Source organism: Erinaceus europaeus, chromosome 3, assembly GCF_950295315.1.
Source record: "Erinaceus europaeus chromosome 3, mEriEur2.1, whole genome shotgun sequence".
Classification (NCBI taxonomy): Eukaryota; Metazoa; Chordata; class Mammalia; order Eulipotyphla; family Erinaceidae; genus Erinaceus; species Erinaceus europaeus.
Genome location: NC_080164.1, coordinates 120284184 through 120311923, shown reverse-complemented (window position 1 = coordinate 120311923; position 27740 = coordinate 120284184). Strand labels below are relative to the sequence as shown.

Sequence of the window (27740 nt, the reverse complement as noted above, 5' to 3'; positions counted from 1 at the left end):
GGATACAGAGTTTTGGTGGTGGAAATTGTATGGAGTTCTACCCCTCTTATCCTATGGTTTAGTCAAATTGATGGGGTTTACAGTCAACAATATTTATACACCTTTCCCATATTTGGGAGGTAGATTTGAGAGAAATATGGACACCTGCAGACGTGCTTCACAGCTTGTGAATCATACCTGTTGCAGGTGGGGTGTGCAGAGGGGGGCTGGATCCCAAATACTTGACAAGGACCTTGTGCATAATATTATGTGTGCTTGACCTAGTACATGAATGCCCAGCCCCCATACTTTCCTGTTTCCCAGTCTGATATCTATCTAAATACTTTGGATGTTCATATTATGTAACAGAGTGGCAGTTACATTTTAACTTCTTCATGGATATAAGCATTTGCAATAGCAAAAAGGTACACATATTCGCAAAGAGGAACTCTATTCCACCAAGATGCCGATGAAGTGTGTTTTAGTTCCTTTGCTGCTACAACTGGCTTGTTACTTTAGCTCTGGGAAGTGTGGAAAGGTGCTGGTGTGGCCCACAGAATACAGTCATTGGATGAACATCAAGACAATCCTAGATGAGCTTGTCCAGAGAGGTCATGAAGTGACTGTTCTGACATCTTCAGCTTCCATTCTCATTGATCCCAGCAAACCATCTACTATTAAATTTGAGACTTACCCCACATCAGTCACTAAAGATGAATTTGACCATGTTTTCATGGAAGTGATTCATACATGGACCTACGAGATGCCAAAAGATGCATTTTGGTCTTATTTTTCAACTGTGGAAGAACTAAGTTGGAAATTTCATGCTGTGGTTTATAAGCTCTGTAGAGAAGCAGTTCTGAACAAGAATCTCATGATGAAGCTACAAGAATCAAAGTTTGATCTCGTTCTTTCAGATCCTATTTCTCCATGTGCTGAACTCCTGGGAGAGCTGCTTAATGTCCCTTTCATGTACACTCTCCGCTTTACTCCAGGCTATGCACTGGAGCGGCATCAAGGAGGAATGCCCCTTCCACCAGCCTATGTGCCTGTTGTTTTATCTGAACTAAGTGATCATATGTCATTCATGCAGAGGGTCAAAAACATGATTTATGTTCTTTATTTTGACTTCTGGTTTCAATTTATGAATGAGAAACTGTGGGATCCCTTTTACAGTGAAGTCTTAGGTAAGTAATGTTTTACTTAGTAACCTGATGCCCTTACTTCCCAAGTTCCTGAAAGTGAGTATCTCAACTTTGGACTTTACAAGTGGTGATGAAACTGAGATGATGAAATCAACATATAAAATGTTCTCTAGCCTCACAGCTGTTACAGAAAAACTCAAATTACAGGGCCACTTAGGACTGTATGGTCCATTAAAAGGAATCTCCACTCCAGCAAGTCTAAAATCACAGCTTGATCCACTGTTATCTATTGAACAAAAACCATGTACAGTCTCATTTATTCATTTGCAATAGTTTTTATTTCATACAGAAATATGAGGTCCACAGTACTAAATTGAGATTCCCCACTCACATCAAGTCACACAACTCCATGGATTTCTACATTATTGAAGTTTAGTGATGGATTGGTGCAATCGCTATGTTGATGCTTCACTGACATTTCGTCACCTAAAGTTAAACATTTATATGATAGTTTACTCCAATGCAATTGTTACACATTATATGGTTTTTAACAACTTGTAATAATATTATCCACTGTTACTTTTTAAAAATTTTTTTGAATATATATTTTATTTATTTATTCCCTTTTGTTGCCCTTGTTGTTTTATTGTTATAGTTATTATTGTTGTTGTCGTTGTTGGATAGGACAGAGAGAAATGGAGAGAGGAAGGGAAGACAGAGAGGAGGAGAGAAAGATAGACACCTGCAGACCTGCTTCACCACCTGTGAAGCAACTCCCCTGCAGGTGGGGAGCCGGGGTTCGAACCGGGATCCTTATGCCGGTCCTTGTGCTTTGCGCCACCTGCGCTTAACCTGCTGCGCTACATCCCGACACACTCCACTGTTACTTTTTATACACTATAGTTTCACTACCTTCAAAATTCCATGGGCTGTGCTGATTTTTCAACCCTTAAAAATGGCATTAAAACTTTATTAACTAGCTTAATGCACACACAGAGATTAAAGAGTTTTGTAAATCTTTAATTTTTAAAATTATCTTCATTCATTTATTGAAAAGTGACAACCAGAAATCAAGACAGAAGAGGGTGATAGAGAGGAAGAGAGATGGAAAGACACCTGAAACACTGCTTCACCACTCACAAAGTCTTCCCCTTGCAGGTGGGGACTGGAGGCTCGAGCCCAGGTTCTTGGATCTTCTAACATGTGTCCTGAACCAGGTGCACCACCACCCAGTCCTGGGGGTTACACAGTTCTAGAACAACTTTCTGTGAAGAATTTAGAAAAAGTTTGTGCTTATTTCTCATCAGATTCCTTATCTAATTTAAGTATTTTTTCCATATTACCTGAGGCAATCTTTCACAATTAGACATCAGACATGAAAATGTTGACCTCAAACAACAGCAATGTGCTATTCCAACAGCATGAGCTTATTCAGAAACAAGTCACAAAAAGAGTGAAGACTGGAGTACATTCATGTAGAGACAAACAGTTATTTCTCTGAGTCCAGGTCTAGGAACTTCTCTTGTAAGATCTATGGGACGGGGAATATCGCTTCCTGAAGGAGATGAAGGTATCCTACATTTTATGCATTTCCTCAGTGAGTGGCACATTCTTCCCAGTTTTTCATCCTCCGTAAGTAGGGTTTCTAAAGATTTTCAAAAAAAATCTCTTTTTTTCATTCTATCTTTTTTATTAAATACTATAGAGAGAAATTGAAGACAGAGAGATAGAGAGGGAGAGAAAGTTTCCTGCTGACCTGCTTAAAACCTTCTGAAAGTGGGGAGCAGGGCTCTATTCTGGCTCCTTGGGCTTGGTTATAGGTGTGCCTAAACCAGTACACCACTGCCCCGTACCCTCAAAAAGTCTTTTCACTGTATTTTGTACATATAGGATCTACATATGTAATGTGTGATTTGTATGCATATGTTATATTGGGTTGTGAGAAAAGCTGTGACATAGTTTTCTCTGTCTTTCCATGCAAAAATGCATAGACATTTCTGACAACTCAGTAGTTGCATATACATGAAGCTGTCTGTATATATGAATATATGTAGCATTATTGACTACTTTATTCCAAGCTCCTTGCAGTAAACTACCCGGCATATTCATAGCACAATATTAGTATCTCCTCTGTTTTTTGCTACTGTTTTATGCTACAGGCAGACCCACTACATTACTTGAGACTATGAAGAAAGCTGAAATGTGGCTCATTCGAACCTATTGGGATTTTGAATTTCCTCGTCCTTTCTTGCCAAACTTTGAATTTATTGGAGGGCTCCACTGCAAACCTGCCAAACCCCTGCCGAAGGTAACCTCTTCCTGTTTGTGGCGTTTTCTTTACTTGAAGCCTCTTCATAGTATTCTCTTTTATTATTATTATTTTATTATTTTTATTTATAAAAAAGGAAACACTGATAAGAACCACAGGATAAGAGGGATACAACTCAACATAGTTCCCACCACCAGAACTACATATCCCGTCTTCCCTCCCCTAAAATCTTATCCCTCTCGGAGCATGGACCAAGGGGCATTATGGGGTGCAGATGGTGGAAGGTCTGGCTTCTGTAATTGCTTCCCTGCTGAACATGGGTGTTGACAAGTCAATCCATACTCCTAGCCTGGCTCTTTCTATCCCTAGTAGGGTGGGGCTCTGGGGAAGCAGAGCTCCAGGACACATTGGTGGAGTTGTCTGCCCAGGGAAGTCTGTTTGGCATCATGGTAGAATCTGGAACCTGGTGGCTGAAAGAAGTGTTAACATAAATTCAAACAAATTATTGATTAATCATGAACCTAGAGGCTGGAATAGTGCATATGAAGATTTGGGGTTCTCTGTTTTGTCGATAGTTGGTAGGACTATTTTAGTTATAGTCAAAAGACCCATGACTATACTAGTTTTTTTTTTTTTCTGAGCCTGAAATCTGTTATGCAATTGGACCCAAGTTATTGTCTGGGGAGATGATGTCATGGCTGGAAAAGGGACCAGAAAGCTGGATCAGGGAAGGGAGTAGCTCCCAAATATGGGAAAGGTATATAAATATTGCTGACTGTAAACCCCACTGATTTTATGTGATCTGGAGCCCATACTCAGCTTAGGAGTCTATGTGACCTCTGCATTCCTGTAGATCTGGGTTCACAATGACTTCAGACTGTGTCCAGAGACATCAGGAATGGAATGTCAACCCTTCAGCCTCATTACTCAGGTGAGGCCTTTCCTTTCATAGGACACTCTAATTCCATTTTAGGTGATTCACTTCCTAACAAAGTCCCAAAACCTAGATATAGACTAGGTCCCATGAGATAGGGCATATGTTCACATGTATCCATAATTTAGGGCAAAATAGATACCTAAAAGCAAAAACGAGCAATAGTCTGCAGTGAGTCTGTATATGCAGCAAGCAAGTAGGGAGACCTAAAGGCACCATAAAATTCATAATGAAATAGTGCCTACTTAGACTTAGATACCCTCCTCACCTATTTCCTATTACACATCCCTCACTCAATCCCAAGCTAACCTTATCAAAGTAAGGACTACAAAAGGGCAAGAGACTGGCATACTTTAACGATGACTCTAGTCACTATCAGGCCATCCCATCAGCTATTAGGGAGTCATGAGATTCCCAAACTGACATGATGGGCCTAGACCTTAAATATATCCCTCTCTCCACTGCTACCGGTCATCTATATCAGGAACAACACAATAGACCCCTTTGTGGGCCTCATAGGACCTTGCCCTCAACTTGGATTAACAATGGTAGAGAATGTTCCATCCTCTGAAGGGAGACTGGACAACATACTCTATGCTACCCCTGAGGAAGTTGGGCTATGAAATTAGGGCAGCTTGGAATGTTCCTAGTCCTCATAGTATACTAAGTATTATATCTTATTTGTTTCCTCAGAAACAAAGATGTGTACTCACAACATGTTTAATGAAGCTCAAAGTTGACTTGCCATCACTTCATTATTAAGATTATGAATATTAAGACATTGGAGACATTTCAGTGTTATAGTTTCTCTCTTCTCCCTGTACCTCTGTCTCTCTAACTGAATGAAAATACTCGTCTGGGAGCCTTAATGTCATGCTTGTGAGCAGCCCCTGATCTTCCCAAAGACAAAGAATTTTGTTACACACAGATGATATACTAAGAAGGGAAAAATGTTTAAAATTGATATATTATTGTGACATAATTTAAGGACAACCTTTTACAAAATATTTTATAATCTTTTTGTTTTTTTCTCCTTTTGCCTCCAGGGTTATCGCTGGGGCTTGGTGCCAGCACTATAAACCATTGCTCCCAGAAGCCATTTTTCCTTTTTTCTTTGCCATTTAATTTTATTAGACAGAGAAAAACAGAGAGGGTAGGGATAGATAGAAAGAAACCGAGAAAGAGAGCTGCTGACCTGCTTCACAGCTATTGAAGTATCCCCACAGCTGACGGGAAGTGTGCACTCAAATATGGATCTAGCACACGGTACTATGTGCACTTAACTATATGTGTCACAGTCCTGCCCCTATGATCTTTTTAAATTTTTTTTTATGTAATCCTTATTTATTATATAGAGACAGCTAGAAATGGAGACAGCAAGGGGTGGCAAAGTGGGAGAGAGAGACAGAGAGACACCTGCAGCACTGCTTCACCATTTGTGAAGCTTTCCCCTTGCAGGTGGGGGTTGGGGGCTCGAACCTGGGTCCTTGTGCACTGTAGCATGTGCGCTCAACCAGGTGCACCACCACCTGGCCCCCCATGATCTTTTAAGGCATTCTATTTGTTTAATTTGAAATGGGCAGTAATATACATGTCAATTACGTTCTATAAACATTTTTAATTTTAAAATACAATATTTAATACAACAAGAATTGTTGGCAGGTGACTTGCTAAAGCAACATAGTATTGTTCTATTAGTATAATATATTATTATTTTTTTCTTTTGGGAACTAAGTTTACAGTGGAGAAATCATTTCCACCCACCTGACCAGACTCTTTTGCTTTGAGACTATACACCTTGAACAGTCCACATTTCACTTTATTTTTATTTTTTTTAAAGATCTTATTTATTGATTCATGACAAATGATAGGAAAGAGAGAAAGAAGCAGATATCACTCTGGTACATGTGCTGCCCGGAAATGAACTTAGGACCTCATGCTTAGCCATAAAATTAGAGGAATACAACTTCGCACAATTTCTGCCACCAGAACTCTGTATCCCATCCCCTCCCCTGATACCTTTCCTATTCTTTAATCCTCTGGGAATATGGACCCAAGTTCATTATGGGATGCAGAAGGTGGAAGGTCTGGCTTCTGTAATTGCTTTCCTGCTGAACATGGGCTTTGACAGGTCAATCCATACTCCCAGCCTGTCTCTTTTCCTATTTTGGAAGGGCTCTGGGGAATTGGAGCCCCATGACACATTGGTGGGGTCGTCTGTCCAAGGAAGTCTGGTTGGCGTCATGCTAGTATCTGGAATCTGGTGGCTGAAAAGCGTGTGAACATAAAAGCCAAACAAATTGTTGACCAGTCATGGACCTAAAGGATGGACTAGTGCAGATGAAGAGTTGGGGTGGGTCTCTGTCTTGTAGATAGCTAGTAGGCATATTTTTAATTAAATCATTGTAGATACCCCAGATGTACACCTAACAGATACAGCTATATAGTCCACATCCATCACATATGCCAGTTACTTTCTACACCCAAGTGCATAGCTCCTTTAACCTACAAATATCTCACCTCCACCTCTTCTCTGGTAATTCTGTGGTCAGAGTTTTGATACTTTTTTTGTTCCTGCTGCTATTCATTTTTGTTTCCTTCTGAAAAAAGGGGAATATTTTACTTTTTTTTCTACTTATTTCATTTACCTTAACATCCTTAACTTATGTCCTAATTATCACAACAGTCAAATGTATTATTAATTTCTATAGTGAGATGGTATATCATCCTGATGATATATCACACTTTCTTTATCCAGTCATCTCTTGATAGGAATAACTCACTTAAGAGAAATGGGCTGATATATCAATATCAGTCTATCTATAAAAATCACTTAACTATTGATAGTTCCTGGAGTTGTCTAAGAGAGAAATGCAGTTGGTATTCTGGAGGAAGGGCTACAGAGCAGCAGCAGCTGTGTTTCTCTCCTCTCCTCTACCAGGTGAACTAGGAATACCAAAGGAGAACATCAGGGACTGTAATAAGACAGGACTAGAAAGACTATAGGAACCCACCAAAACACTGTTGAGTGCAAACACATGTGGCTTATGGACAGAAAGGAGACTAGGGAGAGATTAAGTGGCTGGTAACAGTCCAGCAGTTTACCAGTTGAGACACCACCTCCAGTCTATTTCACTAACAAAAAGCTGAAGGGAGGAGAAGACTCCAGTAAGACTTACCAAATGCAATTGTGAGTCTCCATTGCTTCTGACCTCAGAAATTGGAGCAGTGGTAGGGAGGCCCTGTGCAGATACCAGGGGACAGAGAACTAACCAGGAAACTCAGGAGAGGATGTATACCTCAGTGGCCTATCGGTGGGGCTGTGAAAGTCTCTTTGCATAACCACCGGATTATCTCTGCCCCACCCTGACTTATCTTTAGGTCAGGACTCAGTGATTAAGCTAAGAAGCCTACTTATAGTTTAAAATCTCTAAGTCTTCCATAGTCTACAGGGAAGATAAAGAACAAAAGAGGCTTTTAAGCCACTGAGCTCCAACTCAGGGATTAAAATACTATTAAAACAACTGTCAATTTCCATGACTGTGAACCCTTTAATTACTTTACTTAGACACAAGTCAATAAAGGCAAGAGTAATCAGTAATTTGAAAAGTACTGACAGAGGTACTGCATAACATACTATATAAAATAGTTAAACCAACAAGAAGAAATATTGGAGAAATGAACCAGCACAAGAGTCCAGCTAAAAGCCCCCCAAAAGTTGAAGCACAAAATAATAAGATCAACATCCAAACACGAGTTAAGGAAATAATCAAGGAGTGAGTAAAGAGTTTGAAAAAATTGTCATCAGAAATGCAGAAACAACAAATGAGACTCTGGAAGAAAATACTAATTATCTCAAGGTTATTAGAGAATTGAAAGCTGAAATAGCTCACCTAAGAACACAACTAGCTGAATAAGCTAAACAGTATCAGAATAGGGTAACAAAATAAATGAACTCCAGAAAACAGTAGAGGAGAGAGATAGTAGAATAAATGAGTCTGAAGACAGAATTAGCAAGACTGAGGACCAGTTAGAGACAAATAAAAAAGAAGTAAAAGATCCCCAAAAGAGATTAAGAGATACTGAAAATAACAACAGAGACCTATGGGATGACTTAAAAAGAACTAATATACGCATTATTGGCTTACCAGAGGAACAACAATAACAAAAGCCAGAGTACAGCAATGCTGTGATAAAACAAAATTTTCAAATGAGAGATTATTGTTATTATAATAGTACAGGAACCATATCACACAGTAGGGAAACTATTGAAATATTACCTAGATACAGCATTTGATTCAAGAAAATTGTATGGCATAAAACAAAGCTATTAAGAGAAAAAATAGGTCCTGGTGGGGTCCAGGTGGTGGTGCACCTGTTTGACCACACATGTTGCAATGCATAAGGACCCGAATTCAAGCTCCTGGTCCCCTTCAGAAGAAAAACTTCACACTGATGAGGCAGGGCTGCAGGTGTCTCTCTGTCTCTTTCCCACTCTATCTCCCCTCTCCTCTCCATTTCTGGCTGTCTTTATCCAATAAATAAAGATTTTAAAACATAAAGAATGAAGATAATGATATATGTCTTCCATCCAGAATACATATAATCTGTTAAAACAATGTTAATCAAAAGTCTGGGTCTATATTGTCAAAAAACATCTCTTGCTCAGGATTGTTCATTAACTTTTTTGATTAGTTGTATATAGTAAAAAAAAAAAAGAAGTGACTATATAAATACCATGGTATATTACTTAGTATTTAAGAAGAGGAAGAATTTACTACATTCTCGAGCAAGAACAAATTTCGCTGCATTATGCCAAGTGGCACGAAACACTCTGAAACTCTACAATTCCAATTATATGAGGTGTCAGATTCAGACACTGAAAACAGAATGATGGTTCTAAAGGAGGAAATATACAATTAAAATTTAATGTTTATAGAATTTCAGTTTTACAACATTAACAATGCAGAGACTGCACAAGAACAGGACTATCCTTAAGAATACAGAAATGAGCACTGAGAAAGTGTTAAATGATAAATTATATCATGCATGTATTACTGCAATTGTAAAATTACTACTTTGAAAACTCTTGAAATATATGATGTCCTCATTTAACTTGTTCTAGTAATCTTTTCACTACTGTGTGCTATCCTGTTATTCTCTTATGATGGAGTACATTATCTCTTCACAGGAAATGGAACGGTTTGTTCAGAGCTCTGGAGAAAACGGCATTGTGGTCTTTACTCTGGGATCAATGGTCAGAAACATGTCAGAGGAGACTGCCAACATGATTGCATCAGGCCTTGCACAGATTCCACAAAAGGTTAGATGAGCCACCCTGACAGTGTACAACTATTAATGTCAGTTCAATCTGTAAAGGATGTGATTATAGAAAGTTCAGGAGTAGGGAGTCGGGCAGTAGTGCAGCGGGTAAGCACATGTGACAGGAAGCCCAAGGAACTGGATAAGGATCCCAGTTCAAGCCCTGGCTCCCCACCTGCAGGGGTGTCACTTTACAGGCGGTGAAGCAGGTCTGCAGGTGTCTATCATTCTCTCCCTCTCTCTGTCTTCCCCTCCTCTCTCCATTTCTCTCTGTCCTATCTAACTATGACATCATCAATAATAACAACAATAATAATGGCAACAACAATAAAAAACAAGGGCAACAAAAAAGAAAATAAATAAATATTATAAAAAAATAAAAAGTTCACATGTGGGTGGTAAATCATGATAAAACAGATATTCTTGAATATTAAACTAACATATACAAACTGGATGTGAACATAGCACAAAGGGAGGGGTTTTTTTTTCTATTTTCTTTTTTTTTTACCAGAGCACTGCTCAGCTCTGGCTTGTGGCTGTGTGGGGGATTGAACTCAGGACTTGAGAGTCTCAGGCATGAAAGTCTTTTTGCATAACCATTATGCTATACTCCCACCCATAGGGAGATTTTAATTGACAATAAATGTGCATGTGAAATAGTTCATGTGCATAGTATCCCGCTCTGCTCTGCACAGGCCTCAGGTTGGAGCCCAGCCCCCACCACAGTGAAGGAAATTTCAATGCTGTGGTTTCCTTCACCCGCTCTGTCTCTCTGCCTTCTCTGTCTCTGACAAGAAAAAAAAAAAAAGACAGTAACACTGTTGTTTCAATGGATTTTATTTTTGTCACTTATTTTCATTTTCTTTTTAGAATTAGAGCATGGTAAAACTGAATTTGTTCATTGGAATAAGACACCTTTTTCTCCCTAACAGGTTCTATGGAGGTTTGAAGGCAAGAAACCGGACACGTTAGGAAAAAATACTCGGCTGTATAAGTGGCTTCCCCAGAATGACCTTCTTGGTAAGATTCTGGAAGAAAAAAAAAAACTGAAATGAGATCACTCTAACAAGAGTTCACAAGAAAACATGATTATTGACCATTTATTAATGAAAGGATTCAAAAGTAAATTTTGGTTTTGTTATATTTATTTTCTTTCTTTTTTAAGGTTTTTATTTATTTATTTATTTATTTATTCCCTTTTGTTGCCCTTGTTGATTTTTTGTTGTTGTTGTAGCTATTATTGTTGCTGTATTGATGTCGTCATTGCTGGATAGGACAGAGAGAAATGGAGGAGAGAAGAGGAAAAGACAGAGAGGGGAAGAGAAAGAAATACACATGCAGACCTGCTTCACTGCCTGTGAATCGACTCCCCTGCAGGTGGGGAGCAGGGGCTCGAACCGGGATTCTTATGCCAGTCCTTGCACTTTGTGCCACCTGCACTTAACCCGCTGCACTACTGCCCGAATCCCTGTTATATTTATTTTCAAGTATTGTAGGAGAAAGGGTAAATGTAACTCTTAACAACACATTATAGTTTATAACTCTTATAGTCAGAATTAAAATGTCTCTATTTTAGGTGTAATTATTTTTCATAGAGAAAGTTTCAAGCTTCAGGATTTTCTCTCTCTTAGTTCTCCCATTTCATTGCTATTTGTTTTTGCTTTTTCAAATAGGTACATGGCACCATTGAAAAATAACCATTCTGGGGCCAGGCAGTGGTGCACCTGGCTAAGTACCCATAGTACTAAGAACAAGGATCCATGCAAGGATCCAGGCTAGAGCCCCTGGCTCCCCACTTGCAGAAGGGGCACTTCACAAGTACTGAAGCAGGTCTACAGATTTCTTTCTCTCTATCTTTCTGTCTCCTCTTCCTCTCTCAATGTCTCTATGTCCTGTCCATTTTTTTTTTTTAATAATGGAAAATATGGCCTCCAAGAGCAGTGGATTTTTCTCTAACGTGGTTGATCCAAGTTGAGGGCAAGGTCCTATGGGGGCCCACAAAGGGGTCTATTGTGTTGCTCCTGATAGAAATGACCAGTAACATTGGAGAGAAGGATTTATTAGAGGTCTAGGCCCATCATGTCTGTTTGGGAATCTCAGGACTCCCGGAGTAGGGCCCCAGCTGATGCAGTGACCTGATAGTGACTAATGCATCATCATTAAAATATGCCAGTCTCTTCCCCTTATTTAGTTTTTGTAGTCCTTGCTTTGGAGTGAGTGAGAGAACTGTAATAGGAAATAGGTGAGGAGGATATCTAAGTCTAAGTAGACACTATTTCATTATGAACTTTACACTGACTCCCTACAGACTATTGTGTATTTTTGCTTTCAGGTATATATTTTGCTCTAATTTATGGATACATGTGAACATGTGCTCTATCTTACATGACCTGGTGTATATCTAGGTTTTTGGGACTTTGTTAGGAAGTGAACCTCCTAGAATGGAGTTAGAGAATCCTATGAAAGGAAAGGTCTCACCCGAGTAATGAGGCTGAAGGGCTGACATTCCATGCCTGATATCTCTAGACACAGGCTGAAGTGAAGCATGCTGAGGTGGTACTGATCAAGTTGGTATCCACAGATGCGATATCATTTGATATGAATTGAAAGAAGCATGCAGGAAAGTGAGCCCCACCCAAGAGGTTCCAGGACTGGGGAAATAATAGGCTCTAAAGAAGAAGCAGGTTCCTGCTGTCTTAGGGTTTAAGAAGACAATAGATAGTTATTGCTATAATCACATTATCTGGCAATTGTGAATTATTCCTTTGTTAGGATTTGCTGTATCATACACAACATCACCATAATTTATGTCCTTTGACATTATTTGTATATAGCTGTGCCACCGGTTGCTTCTGTTCTCCCTGGTCTAAGCTTTTAAGGTCTAAGTCAACATATCAAAGACATTCTGTTCCTATATGCCATCACTATTTTCTTATTTATACACATACATGATATTTCTTTTACCTAGAATGATCTCTTTAGTCTATTCATCTGGTATTTGTGTATTCAATTTTCAAGTTATAAGATTTCTTCATTTACCGGACTAGCAAATTAAGTCACATTTTCTTTGAGATTGAAATAGATAAATGAACTTGTGCATTGAATCATTTACTGTCTCTCTTGGTGACATAAAATGTTCACTTTCATTTATTTCTCAGAATTACAGTTCATAATTTCCTAAAATCCACCTCATTTTAGGTCATCCAAAAACCAAAGCTTTTATAACTCATGGTGGGGCTAATGGAATTTATGAAGCCATCTACCATGGGGTCCCTATGGTGGGCATTCCTCTGTTTGCTGATCAACCTGACAACATCGCTCATATGAAGGCAAAGGGAGCAGCTGTGGGTTTGAACTTGGACACCATGTCAAGCAAAGACTTGCTCAGTGCACTGAAGACAGTAATTAATGACCCTTCGTGAGTATCACCAAATTTTCATTGATAATATTTATAGATGGGTTTAGTCTCATAGGAAACTATGAGTTTCCTATCTTTGAAATTTCAATATAAAATTATTACTGTGACATAACTGATCATAAACCTATTTTTAATCATTTATTTCAAAGTTAGATTTTAGCCTCAATGATATCAGCTAACTATACACTGAAACTATTAAAATCATATTTCTTACTGAAACATCATTGTATCATAACATTATAAAGATTTCAGGTGTGGATCACAGGAAATTAACATGTGAGATTTCTTTTTTCCTACCTGTGCCCCATCATCTTTTTATTTTATTTTATTATTTAATTAATTTCATTATTTACTTGTAAATATTTATTTATTCCCTTTTGTTGCCCTTGTTGTTTTATTGTTGTATTTATTATTATTGTTGTTACTGATGTTGTCATTGTTAGATAGGACAGAGAAATAGAGAGAGGAGGGGAAGAGAGAGAGGGGAGCAAAAGATAGACACCTGCAGACCTGCTTCACCGCCTGTGAAGCGACTCCCCTGCAGGTGGGGAGCTGGGGGTCTCGAACCGCGCCACCTGCACTTAACCTGCTGCACTACTGCCTGACTCCCAAATTAAATTATTTTTATTGGGGAGTTAATGCTATACAATTTTTATACATATGTAAAATTTCGCAGTTTGCTGAAAAACACTCTCAACCACAGCCTAGCTCCTCCTCCACCATCATGCAGGAGAACCTGAACCCCCACCGTCACCCCCCTGAGTCCTTTACTTTGGTGCAATACACCAAACTCAGGCCAAGTTTTACTTTGTGTTTCCTCTTTCTTTTCTTATTTCTCAACTTCTGTCCATGAGTGAGATCATCCCATATTCATCCTTTACCTTCTTTACTTTATTTTGGATGGAGCAGAAGAAATCGTCCTAAATGAAATAAACCAACATTGTCCTTAATGTTCACTTCCCTGTCCTCTCTCTATTCTGATAACCATAAATAGGTCTTATATTCCACAAATTTTATTTATTTGTTCCAAAATTTTTATTGTTGTTTTTAATTTTTTTGTTAATTTTCTCTGTAAGCATTTAAGGCTGAAGTGACTCACTGAGTACATCTCTGTCTGACTCATTTCATTTAGCACAATGGCCTCAGTCATCCACGCTTTTATAATTTTTTAAATATCATCCTTTATTTATTGGATAGAAACAGCCAGAAATAGAGAAGAGGAGGGGAGATAGAGAGGGAGAGATTCAGAGAGACACTTGCCTACCTGCTTCACCACTCGCAAAGCTTTCCACCTGCAGGTGGGGACCGGGGGCTCAAACCCGGCTCCTTCTGCACTGTAACATGTGCACTCAACCAGGTGCGCCACCACCGGGTCCCCATCCATACTTTTATAATAACAAGTTTTGATCTTTATTGCTGAAAATATTCATATATGTATGTCTATATGCATGTGTTTATATGTACATACACAGCTATGTGTAAGATCATTTGTCCACCAAGATGGTCATGGATGCCTAGGCTGTTTCCAGATCATATGGATAAAAATACAGCAGTAAACATGAGAGTGAATTTATCTCTTCAAATTAGTGGGATAGTTGGTTCACTTCGAGTGTCTGTTTTATTTTTAAGGAATCTCCATATTGTTTGCCATAATGGCTGCACTTATTTACAACCCCACCAACATTTATATGAGTCACCTCTTTCTACATCCTGTATATGTGTTTGCTCTCTGTTGAATAATAGTCATTCCCATAGGTTTGAGGTGATAATTACTTGTTCTTATTTGAATTTTCCCAATGATAACAGATGATAAACATCTTCTCATCTGCCTATTAGTCCTCTGTGTGTCTCCAACTTTTAATCCAGCTATTTGCTTTTTTATTGACTTTTATGAATTCTTTGTATATTGGAGGCATTAGTCCTTGCCACATGCCTCCTGTTCAGTAAGATGTTTTTATGAAGATTGCTTTTATTTATTTTTAATCTGTTTTTTTATTGCCTCCAGGGTTATCACTGGTGTCATTGCCTGCACTATGAATACACTGCTCCTGGATGCCATCTTTTTTTTTTTTCAAAGCATTTATTTATTTATTTTCTTTTGTTGCCCTTGTTGTTTTAATTGTTGTAGTTATTACTGTTACTGATGTCATTGTTGGATAGGACAGAGAGAAATGAAGAGGGGAGGGGAAGACAGAGAGAGAAAGATAAACACCTGCAGACCTGCTTCATCACCTGTGAAGCGACTCCCCTGCAGGTGGAGAGCCAGGGTCTCGAACCTGGATCCTTACACCGGTCCTTTTGCTTTGAGCCACATGCACATAACCCACTGCACTACCGTACGACTTCCTTTGAAAAATTTTTTTATGTATAAGAAGGAAACATTGACTAAACCATAAGATAAGAGATGTACAACTTCACACAATTCCCACCACCACAACTCTGTATCCCATCTGCTTCCCTGATAGCTTCCTATTCTTTATCCCTCTGGGAGTATTGACCCAAGGTCATTGTGGGATGCAGAAGGTGGAAGGTCTGGCTTCTGTAAGTGCTTCCCCACTGAACATGGGTTTTGACAGGTGATCCATACTCCCAGCCTGTCTCCCTCTTTCCCTAGTGGGGAAGGGCTATGGGGAAGCAGAGTTCCAGGACATATTGGTGGGGTTGTCTGTCCAGGGAAGTCTGTTCAGCATCATGCTAGCACCTGGAACCTAGAGGTTTAAAAGAGAGTTAACATACAAAGCCAAACAAACTGTTGACCAATCATGGACCTAAAGGCTGGAATAGTATAAATGATAAGTTGGGGGGGGGGGGGGGGAATCTGTTTTGTAGATAGCTAGTAGGCACATTTTAGTTATATTCCAAAGGGCCTGTGGCTGTGCTAGTTTTTTTTTCTTTCTTTCTTTTTCTTTTTTCCACTTACCATAAAATCTGATATGCAGGTGGATCCAAGTTACTGTCTGGGGAGATGATGTCATGGCTGGGAAAAGGACCAGAAAGCTGGATCAGGGAAGAAAGTAGCTCCCAAATATGGGAAACCTATATAAATATTGTTGATTGTAAGCCTCATCGATTTGATGTGACCTGGGGCCCATATTCAGCTTAGGAGCCTATGTGACCTCTGCATATGTTCACATGTATCCATAAATTAGGGCAAAGTATATACCTGAAAGCAAAAATACACAGGTCTGTAGTGAGTTAGTATAAAGTTCATAATGAAATAAAGTCTACTTAGATACCCTCCTCACCTACTTCCTATTACAGTTCTCTCACTCATTCCTAGATAACCTCATCAAGGCAAGGACTGCAAAAGCTTAATAAGGGCAAGAAACCGGCATACTTTAACAATAACTCTTTAGTTACTATCAGGCCACCCCATCAGTTGGGGCCCTATTTGGGGAGTCCTGAGATTCCCAAACAGGCATGATGAGCCTAGACCTCAAATAAATCCCTCTCTCCATTGCTACTAGTCATTTCTATCAGGAACAAACAATAGACCCCTTTGTGGCCCCCCATAGGACCTTGCCTTGTACTTGGATCAACAATGGTAGATAATGTTCCACCCTCAGAAGGGAGACCGGACAATATACTCTATGCTACACCTACGCAAGATGGGTCCTGATATTGGTGCATCTTGGAACGTTCCTACTTATGACCACAGAATGTGAACTCATATCTACAGGGATACACATGTTACATAGGCTCCTAAGCTGAATTTTTTAAAAATTTCTTTCCCCATGCATAATAAGGGAACTGAATTGTCCAAAGACTCACCAGCATTCTTTCTTCTAATCTTCTTTTAATTAGGCCAGATTCATATGTGTGGAAGTTTTTGTATACATTTGTTAAGATTCTACCACCTAATAGCTTACATAAGGCATATATATTATATATTATATAATAATTACAAACATATGTGACTTTGTATGTACTTAACCTCATCCATACTCTGTATTTGAACAATTTCTATTTTTTCCCATTTTTTAAATTTTTCTTAGTGATTTGATATCGATTTACAAAATTACAAGATAACAGGGATACAACTGCAAGCTGTACCTACTACCAGAGTTCAGGATCCCCAATTTCCATTGTAAGCTATAGCAGTTCTCCCAAGGTTGCAGATAAGGGTTGACTTTTATTTCTACATTTGTATATAGGTATAGATATAGATATAGATGTAGATGTAGATGTAGATATAGATATATATGTAGATATAGATATATTCCTTCTTTTCTTATAGGCCGCATGTTCTTTTCTAAGTCATACATGCACCTATTATTACAACCAAATATTCCTCCCCTTTGCCTTCTTCTCTTTCCAAATCCTGATGGAGTCAGAGTCCAGATCCCTCTGACCATCTTCCCCTTATCATTTCTCCCCCACAAATATGGAGTATGGATCAAAATTATTGGGGGCCATGCTGTAGGGCAGGGGTTAAGCACCCATGGGGAGAAGCACAAGGACCCTGTGAAGATCTGAGTTGGAGCCCCAGGCTCCTCACCTACAGAGGGGTAGCTTCACAAGCAGTGAAGCAGGTCTTCAGGTGTCTATCTTTCTCTCTCCCTCTCTGTCTGCCCCTCATCTCTCAATTTCTCTCTGTCCTAACCAACAACGACAGCAATAATCACAACAGCAATAAACAACAAGGACAACTGAAGGGAAAAAATAGCTTCCAGGATCAGTGGAATCATAGTGCAGGCACTGAGCAATAACAACCTTGGAGGCAAAGAAAAAAAAATATTTGGAAGTTGCATAAGGTGGGAGTTCTAGCTTCTGTAATTGCTTCTCTGCTGGACATAGGCATTAGCAAGTCGATCCATACCCCCCAGCCTGCTTGTGGATCCATTATCCCCCCAACCCCAGCCTGCTTCTGTCTTTCCCTAGTGCAGCAGGACTCTGAAGCAGTGAGGTGTGAGGTTTCAAGACACACTGGTAATGTCGTCTGCCCAGGGAAATCATGATGGAATCATGATAGCATTTGTAACTTAGTGGCTGAAAAGCAGCAAGCTATAAAGCTGGACAAATTGATTAATGAACAGCAAACAAAAAGGAGTAGAGCAGATGAGAATAGAAATCATAAGGTGGAAAGAAACTTCCATTCTAAGTATGATTCAAGGGGCCCACAACTATCATAATATTGCTTGAGTTTGATATATAATATGGAGATGGACAAAAATATTGTCTGTGAAGATGGTATCAAAGCAAAAAAAAAAAAGGCTGGAAAGCTGTATCTGGGCAGAGAGTTGTTCTTATTCTTTAAAAAAACAATCTATGAATGAAATTAACTATTTACCTCACCTACGCAATACAGGGCTCATATATATATATATTTATATTTAGCACAAGAGCCTGTGTGATATTTCAACTATTTCTCTTCAACTTATATACCCAATAGAATATATGCACATCTGGGTTTAAAATATTACGTAATTATAATTTTTTAAATTTTTAAAAATTTCTTTATTGGGGAATTAATGTTTTGCATTCAACAGTAAATACAATAGTTTGTACATGCATAACACCCACCAGTTTCCCACATAACAAAACAACCCCCACCAGGTCCCCTGTCATCCTTCTTGGACATGTACTCTCTCTACCCACCCACCCCAGAGTCTTTTACTTTGATGCAATAAGCCAATTCCATTTCAGGTTCTACTTGTGTTTTCTTTTCTGATGTTGTTTTTCAACTTCAGCCTGAGAGTGAGATCATCCCATATTCATCCTTCTGTTTCTGACTTATTTCACTTAACATGAATTTTTCAAGGTCCATCCAAGATCGGCTGAAAATGGTGAAGTCACCATTTTTTACAGCTGAGTAGTATTCCATTGTGTATATATACCACATCTTGCTCAGCCACTCATCTTTTGCTGGACACCTGGGTCGCTTCCAAGTTTTGGCTATTACAAATTGTGATGCCAAGAACATATGAGTAGACAGATCTCTTTGGATGGATGTGTTGGGTTCCTTTGTATATATCCTCAGGAGAGGAATTGCAGTATCATAGGGTAGATCCATTTCTAGCCTTCTGAGAGTTCTCCAGACTGTTCTCCACAGAGGTTGAACCAACTGACATTCCCACCAGCAGTGTAGGAGGGTTCCTTTGACACCACACCCTCTCCAGCATTTGCTGCTGTTACCTTTTCTGATGTATGACATTCTCACAGGAGTGAAATGATATCTCATTGTTGTCTTGATTTGCATTTCTCTGACAATCAGAGACTTGGAGCATTTTTTCATGTGTTTCTCAGGCTTTTGGATCTCTTCTGTGGTGAATATTCTGTCCATGTCCTCTCCCCATTTTTGGATGGGTTATTTGTTTTCTTGTTGTTGAGTTTGACAAGTTCTTTATATATGTTGGTTATTAAACTCTTGTCTGATGTATGGCATGTAAAGATCTTCTCCCATTCTGTGAGGGGTCTCTTGGTTTGGGTAGTGGTTTCTTTTGCTGTGCAGAAGCTTTTTAATTTGATGTAGTCCCATAGGTTTATACTTCCCTTAGTCTTCTTTGTAATTGGATTCGTTTCTTTGAAGATGTCTTTAAAATTTATGCAGACAAGAGTTCTGACAATATTTTCCTCTAAGTATCCAATAGTTTGTGGGCTAACATCCAACTCGTTGATCCACTTGGAATATACTTTTGTATTTGGTGAAATACAGTGGTTCAGTTTCATTCTTCTGCATGTTTCCACCCATTGTTTCCAACACCATTTGTTAAAGAGACTCTGCTTTCCCCATTTAATAGTCTGGGCACCTTTGTCAAAGATTAGATGTCCATACGTGTGGGGGCTCGCTTCTGGGCTCTCAATTCTATTCCACTGGTCAGTGTGTCTATTCATGTTCCAGTACCAAGCAGTTTTGATGACAATGACCCTATAATACAATTTGAGATCTGGGAGTGTGATGCCTCCAGTTCTGTTCTTTTGTCTCAAGATTGTTTTGGCAATTCTAGGTCTTTTCTGGTTCCAGATAAACATTTGGTAGCATTTGTTCTATTCTCCTAAAAAATGTGCTTGGGGTCTTGATGGGGGTAGAATTAAGTTTGTATATGGCTATGGGTAGTATATTCATTTTGATGATGTTAATTCTTCCAACCCATGAACATGGAATATCTTTCCACTGCTTTGTGTCTTTTCAATTTCCTTCAGTAGTGACTCATAATTTTCAGTAAATACAAATCTTTCACTTCTTTGGTTAGGTTTACTTCTAGATATTTTATTGTTTTTGTTGCTATAGTAAAAGGAACTTATTTCTGGATTTCGATTTCTTCTGTTTAGTGTTTCCATAAAAGGAATGCAACTGACTTTTGAATGTTAATTTTATAGCCTGACACCTTACTGTATGGCCTGATGATTTCCAAAAGCTTCTTGCTGGATGCCTTAGGTTTTTCTGTGCATACTATCATGTCATCTGCAAATAGGGAGAGTTTGTCTTCTTCTCTTCCAATCTGTATCCCTTTAATTCCTTGCTCATGCCTGATTGCTTATGGCAAGAACTTCCAACACTATGTTGAATAGTAATGGTGATAGTGAGCAGCCCTGTCTAGTACCTGATCAGAGTGGAAATGCTTCCAGTTTTTCACCATTGAGTATGATGTTGGCTGTAGGTTTGCTATATATAGACTCCACTATCTTCAGTAATTTTCCATCTATTCCCATTTTGTGTAGTGTTTTGATCATAAAGGGATATTGTATTTTGTCAAAGGCTTTCTCTGCATCTATTGATATGACCATGTAGTTTTTGGTCTTGCTTTTTTGATGTGGAGGATCATATTGATTGATTTACGTATATTAAACCAACCTTGCATGCCTGGGATAAACCCCACTTGGTCATGATAAACATCTTTTTAATATACCGCTGTATCCAGTTGGCTAGAATTTTGTTCAATATTTTAGCGTCTATGTTCATCAGAGATATTGGTCTGTAGTTTTCTTTTTTGGTTGTGTCCCTGTTTTTTCTTGGTATCAGAGTGATGCTGGTTTCATAGAAGCTGGCAGGGAGTCTTCAATCTTCTGGAAGACTTTTAAAAGTCGAGGTATTAGTTCTTCTTTGAAGGTTTTGTAGAATTCATTTGTAAAATCATCTGGTCCAGGACTTTTATTTTGGGGGAGATTTTTGATGACTGTTTCAATTTCATTAGCTGTGATGGGCCTGTTCATGTTATCTACTTCCGCTTTACTTAGTTTTGGAAGTTGGTAGGTATCTAGAAAATTGTCCATTTCTTCCAGGTTCTCTAGCTTGGTGGCATAGAGTTGTTCATAGAAGGCTCACATGATATGTTGAATTTCTGCGGTGTCTGTTGTGATATCTCCTCTTTCATTTACTATCTGATTTATTTTGGTCTTCTTCCTTTTTTGTTTTGTGAGTCTGGCTAAAGGTTTATCGATTTTGTTCACTTTTTCAAATAACCAACATTTACTTTTGTTGATCTTTTGTATGGTTTTCTTATTCTCAATGTTATTTATTTCTGCCCTAACTTTAGTGATTTCTGTCCTTCTGGTTGCTTTAGCGTTCCTTTGTTCTCCTTCTTCTAGTTCTTTAAGATGTGCAATCAGGCTGTTTATTTGTGGTTTTTTTGTTTCCTAATGTGAGCTTGTATAGCTACGAACTTCCCTCTCAGTACTGCCTTAGCTGTTTCCCAAATATTTTGATAGCTTGTGTCTATTGAACTCTCAAAACATTTTGATATCTTCCTTTATTTCCACTTTAATCCAGAAGTTGTTAAGAAGTGTACTGTTGAGCTTCCACATTTTGGGACTATTACTAATCTTTTGTTGATTGTTAAGTGTTAGTTTAATTCCACTGTGGTCTGAGAAGATGCTTGGTATGATTTCAATGCTCTTGAATTTGCTGATGTTGTCTTTGTGGCCTAACAAAGGATATGGTCTATCCTTGAGAATGACCCATGTAGATTTGAGTAAAATGTGTATTCCAGTTTTTTGGAATTAATGACTCTGAAAATGTCCAATAGTTCTAGTTTATCTATCTCTTCATTTAGCTCTCTTATGTCTTTATTGATTTTCTGCCTAGATGATGTGTCAAGTTGAGAGAGTGGAGTGTTGAAGTCCCCTACTATGATTGTGTTGCTGTTAATATATTGCTGTAGCTCTTTCAGTAGATGTTTGATGTATTTAGATGGCTTCTCACTGGGTACATAGATGTTAATAATTGTTAAGTCCACTTGATTGACTGATCCTCTGAGTATTAAGTAGAGTCCATTCCTATCTTTTTAAATCTCATCTATTTTAAATTCTATCATGTCAGATATGAGAATAGCTGTTCCTGCTCTTTTTTGTGGGCCATTGGCTTGTATGATAGTTTTCCATCCTTTCACTTTAAGTCTGTGTTTGTCTTGTTGAGTTAGGTGACATTCCTGTCGGCAGCATATTGTTGGGTTGTATTTTCTGATCCATCTTCCTACTCTGTGCCTTGTAATAGGTGAATTCAGGCCATTGACATTTGTTGATATCAAAGATTGAAGATATTGTAACACCATTATTGTAGAGTGTTAGAGTGTTCTGGTTTATGTCCTATTTATAGAACATAAATGACTGTTTATAGAAGACCTTTCAGAACTTCTTTCAGGACAGGCTTGGTGATAGTCGATTCCTTCAACTGTTGCTTGTCTAAGAAGGTTTTGATGCCTCCATCTAGTCTGAATGACAGTCTAGCAGGATACAGTAGTCTTGGTTGAAAGCCTTTCTCATTGAGCACTCAATAGATATCTTGCTGTTCCCTTCTGGCCTGTAGTGTTTGTGTGAAGAAGTCTGCTGCTAATCTTATGGGTTTTCCTCTGTAGGTGACTCTTTGTTTTTCTCTTGCAGCCTTCAGGCTCCTTTCTTTATCCTTATTCCTTTCCATTCTAAGTATGATGTGTCTTGGTGTCTTTAAGTCTGGGTTAATTCTGTTTGGGACCCTCTGGGCTTCTTGAATCTTTATGTCTTTGATGTTGTCTAGACTAGAGAAGTTTTCAGCTATTATGGCCTGAAGAATGCTTTCTTCCTCTCCCTCTCTTTCTTCCTCTGGTAAGCCAATAATGTGTATATTAGTTCTTTTGAAGTCATCCCGTAGGTCTCTGTTGTTTTTTTCAGTATCTCTTAATCTCTTTTTGAGATCTCTTACTTCTTTTTTAGTTGTCTCTAATTCGTCCTCAATCTTGCTAATTCTGTCTTCAGCCTCATTGATTCTATTATCTCTGCCCTCTACTGTTTTCTGGATTTCATCTATTTTGTTACCCTGTTCTGCTACTGTTTTATCTTGTTCAGCTAGTTGTGTTCTTAGCTCAGCTATTTCAGCTTTCAGCTCTCTAATAACCTTGAGATAATTAGTGTTTTCTTCCAGAGTCTCATTTGTTGTTCCTGTATTTCTGATTACAATTCTTTCAAATTCTTTATTCACTCCTGTGATTATTTCCTTAGCTAGTGTTTGGATGTTAAACTCCTTATTTTGTGCTTCCCCCTTTGGGGGGCTTTTAGCTGGACTTTTTTCCTAGTTAGTTTCTCCAATTTCTTCTTGTTGGTTTACCCATTTTATATATTATGTTATGAGTTCCCTCTTTCAGTACTTTTCAAATTACTGATCACTATTGCCTGGATTGACTTGTGTGTAAGTTAATTAAAGGGTTCACAGTAGTGGAATTTAACAGTTGTTTCAAAAGTATTTTAATCCCTGAGTTGGAGCTCAGTGGTTTAAAAGCCTCTTTCTTTTTTCTTCCCTGTAGGCTATGGGAGTCTGAGGGCTTTTAAACTATAAGTAGGCTTCTTAGCTTAATTACTGATTCCTGACCAAGAGATAAAGCAGAGTGTGGCAGAGATAATCCAGTGGTTATGCAAAGAGACTTTCACAGCCCCACTGCTATGCCACTGAAGTATATAGGTCTTCTCCTGAGTTGCCTGGTTATATCTCTGTCCCCTGATGTCCCTTCCTGCTGCTGATCCAGATTCTGAGGGCAGTAGCAATGGAGAATCAGAGTTGCACTTGGTGAGTCTCCAGGGAGTCCTCTCCTCCCTTCAGCTGTCCCCTTGTTGGTGGAACATACTGGAGGTAGTGTCTCAACTGATAAACTGCCGGACTATTACCAGCCAATTAATCTCTCACTAGGCTCCTCTCTGTCACCAGCTTCACGTGTTTGCACTCACTGGTGATTTGGTGGGTTCCTGTAGTCATTCTAGTCCTGTCTTGTTTCAGTCCCAGGTGGTCTCCTTTGGTATTCCTAGTTGATCTGGGAGAGGAGAGGAGAGGAGAGAAAGAGATCTGCTGCTGCTCGTAGCCCCACCTCTGGAAGTTGAACTCTAATTTTAAAATTCTAAAGTAAATTCTAGAATGTAAAAGAAAGACATGCCCAGACAGTCAAACAAATGAAGAAATGATACAGAGTACTATCATAAAGTGATCATCAATAGAATCTTAAAAGAGCTCCAACTCTGAAGTTGATATCTCTTTAAAGAATAGGAACACGCCTTGGGTGTTGCTATAAGAAAGCATTAGAAGAGAACAGAGGGGCAGAAAATGCAAAGCTGCCAGATGAGAACATTTCTGATGACTTCTATAAATTACTAGAAGGTTAGTGAACCTACATCATAGTGTACATGGGAAAAAAATTTTCAGAATATGAACATATTAAGTCCTGGACAGCAAAGAAATACCATATTTTGGGATGGGTTGTGGTTCACCTAGTTGAATGTACATGTCAATATAAACAGGGAACCAGGATCAAGCACACATATTTTACTTGCAGGGTGAAAGATACAGAAGCAATCAGGCAGTGCCGCAGCTGTCTCCCTCTCTCTCTCTCTCCCTCTCTATCTTCTCCTTCCATTTCATTTTCTCTATCTCAATTCAATAAATAAATAAAGTATTAAAAAAGCAGAAAAAACATATTTGGATTTATTATAATTGGGATGAGAATTTAGATGCAAAAAATGAGTAAGTTATGTCATAAGAATATTTCAAGAAAAACTATGAATATAATGGAAACAAAAGTAGAAGAAAGAAGTTACCCACAATAACAGTGACTACAGAGGAGGAGAGGAATTTAACTCATAATCATAATTCTTCTATAAATATTCAGTAAGATTATTCTATGTATTACCACAATATTATATATACACTTTCTACACTGGCTTATATAACACTATCTTTTATTTCCTCAGAAGTCTGAAATGTATTTTAAATCATAAAATTCCAACTTAAACATCAAACTATATATGAAGCTCCAAATAATATACATGCCATAAATGCTTCAAATAATTATTTTGAACAATATGTGTAAGATTTTAATGAGATTTTATGAAATAATATACTTGGGTTAACTCATCTCTTCAATGTCTCTGTTTTTGTGTTTCTTCCTAGGTATAAAGAGAATGCTATGAAGTTATCAAGGATTCACCATGATCAGCCAGTGAAGCCTCTAGACCGAGCAGTCTTCTGGATCGAGTTTGTCATGCGCCACAAAGGAGCCAAGCACTTGAGGCCAGCTGTCCATGACCTCACCTGGGTCCAGTACCACTCTTTGGATGTCCTTGGATTCCTGCTGGCCTGTGTGACAGCTACTGTATATATCATCACAGCAAGCTGTCTGTTTTGTTTCCGGAAGTGTACTAAGTCAGGGAAGAGGGAAAAAAGAGATTAGCTGCATCTGAAACCTGGATCTGGTGTTTTCATAGATGGGACTCCTCCACTTTATTCCTGCTAAAAGATGTGAAGAAAGGCTACTACCTATTGTGATAAAATGAATATTTGCACTGTCAAAAGCCAGTGCTGAGTAGTGCTGTGATTAAAAAGAAAGAAAGAGAGAGAGAGAGACATAGAGAGAGAGAGAAGTAGAAAAATTTAAACAACTGCATATTAACTCCTTTTTACTTGTTTCCAATAAGCAATATTGAGGAGCTGCTTCCAAGCTAATCCCTGCTCCCTCACATTATTTGCCTTCATATCTATAGATTACACCAGCACTTACTGTCATAGTGTTAGACTTCCTGAGTTTTGACAATTCATGGTGACATGTATTCACCATTATTTTGTAGTAATAGTTTCACTGCCAGCTCACCACACATCCACTCTGATGTACTCTTTGAATCCTTAAAAGACCATATTTAAAATTGTATTAACTGTCTTGATCAAAGCAGTTGTGTAGACTATGGAGTTGAATATTTCTAGCTCAATTAAGTATGGTGCATTGAGTAACTGTTCTCATCTCTTTCTCCTCAATTTCCTTATTTAATTTCAGATACTTTGTCACATTACTTGAAGAATTTTTGTTCCATGGAGAGATACTATCACTATTTTAGACTCAGGAATCTATACTTTAAGCTCTTCAATAATAGCGCATCTTTGCCCAGTGCATAAAGATCACCTCCTAAGACCTGAAATATCATTTAAAAGATACAAGTCATTATCTTATATTTTTAAAACAATGTATCCATTTAATATGCCATGAGCCAAATTAAATGTAATGATTTATATATCCATACTTTGTGAAAAATATCTGGTTATCATACAAATACTTCATAAGAAAAGGCCCTTCAAATCTGATTGAGCTGTTTAAACTACCTTTTATGTAGAAAGTGGGTTGAATAAAAGTCACTGGGACCTGGAAAGCTTTACAGGTAAACTCAATATCACAAAGGAAATAAATATCAAGATTTTAAGATAAAATGAAAATAAATTTTGAAAGAAAAGAGGAGGTAGAAAGAACATTCAAGAAAAATTAAATAATACTATAAGAAATAAAACTTACTTTTAATCTTCTATCTCTTTGATAAAGAAATCCTCATACTTCTTTGGCTTTTTAAAAAAATATTTATTTATTTATTCCCTTCTGTTGCCCTTGTTGGTTTTTATTGTTGTTGTTGTTATTGTTATTATTGTTGTTGTTACTGATGTTGCAGTTGTTGGATAGGACAGAGAGAAACGGAAAGAGGAGGGGAAGACAGAGAGGGTGAGAGAAAGATATACACCTGCAGACCCGCTTCACCATCTGTGAAGCGAATTCCCTGCTGGTGGGGAGCCAGAGGCTCCAACTGGGATCCTTCTGCTGGTCCTTGCACTTAGGGCCACCTGTGCTTAACCCTTTGAGCTACAGTTTGACTCCCTCTTTGGCTCTTTTTAAAATATCTTAGACCTGATTTTCTAAGTTTAACTGGGATAATTTTTTTTCTTTTATAAAAAGGAAACACTGACAAAACCATAGGATAAGAGGGGTACAACTTCACACAATTCCCACCACCAGAACTCCATATCCCATCCCCACCACTGATAAGTTTCCCATTCTTTAACCCTCTGGGAGTATGGACCCAAGGTCATTGTAGGATGCAGAAGGTGGAAGGTTTGGCTTCTGTAATTGCTTCCCCGCTGAACAAGGCTATTGACAGGTCAATCCATACTTCCAGCCTGCCTCTTTCTGTCCCTAGTGGGGCAGGTTTCTGGGGAATCAGAGTTCCAGGACACATTGGTGGGGTTGTCTGTCCGGGGAAGTCTGGTTGTCATCATGCTAGTATCTCAACCAGGTGGATGAAAAGAGAGTTAACATATAAAGCCAAACAAATTGTTGACTGATCATGAAACTAAAGGCTGGAATAGTGCATATTAAAAGTTGGTGTGGTCTCTGTTTTGTAGATAGCTAGTAAGCATATTTTAGTTATATTCCAAAGGGCCTAAGGCTATACTAGCTTTTTTTT

At 38.4% G+C, this 27740-nt stretch overlaps 1 protein-coding gene across 1 annotated transcript; it reads left to right on the top strand.

Moving 5' to 3' along the window:
- Positions 1-428: 428 nt before the first annotated feature.
- LOC103113914 (UDP-glucuronosyltransferase 2B17-like) lies at positions 429-26595 on the top strand. The gene is made up of 6 exons (XM_007523516.3): positions 429-1166; positions 3284-3432; positions 9519-9650; positions 10582-10669; positions 12848-13067; positions 25414-26595. The coding sequence occupies exons 1-6, from the start codon at positions 443-445 to the stop codon at positions 25691-25693; spliced, it is 1593 nt and encodes a 530-aa protein (XP_007523578.2). The 5' UTR covers positions 429-442; the 3' UTR covers positions 25694-26595.
- The last annotated feature ends 1145 nt before the right edge of the window (positions 26596-27740 follow it).

Bases quoted from the DNA above. Each gene is read 5' to 3' on its own strand.
- LOC103113914 (XM_007523516.3), top strand. From the start codon at position 443: ATGCCGATGAAGTGTGTTTTAGTTCCTTTGCTGCTACAACTGGCTTGT. The intron at 1,167-3,283 runs GTAAGTAATGTT...TTTATGCTACAG, and splicing joins CTTTTACAGTGAAGTCTTAG to GCAGACCCACTACATTACTT. The intron at 10,670-12,847 runs GTAAGATTCTGG...ACCTCATTTTAG, and splicing joins TCCCCAGAATGACCTTCTTG to GTCATCCAAAAACCAAAGCT.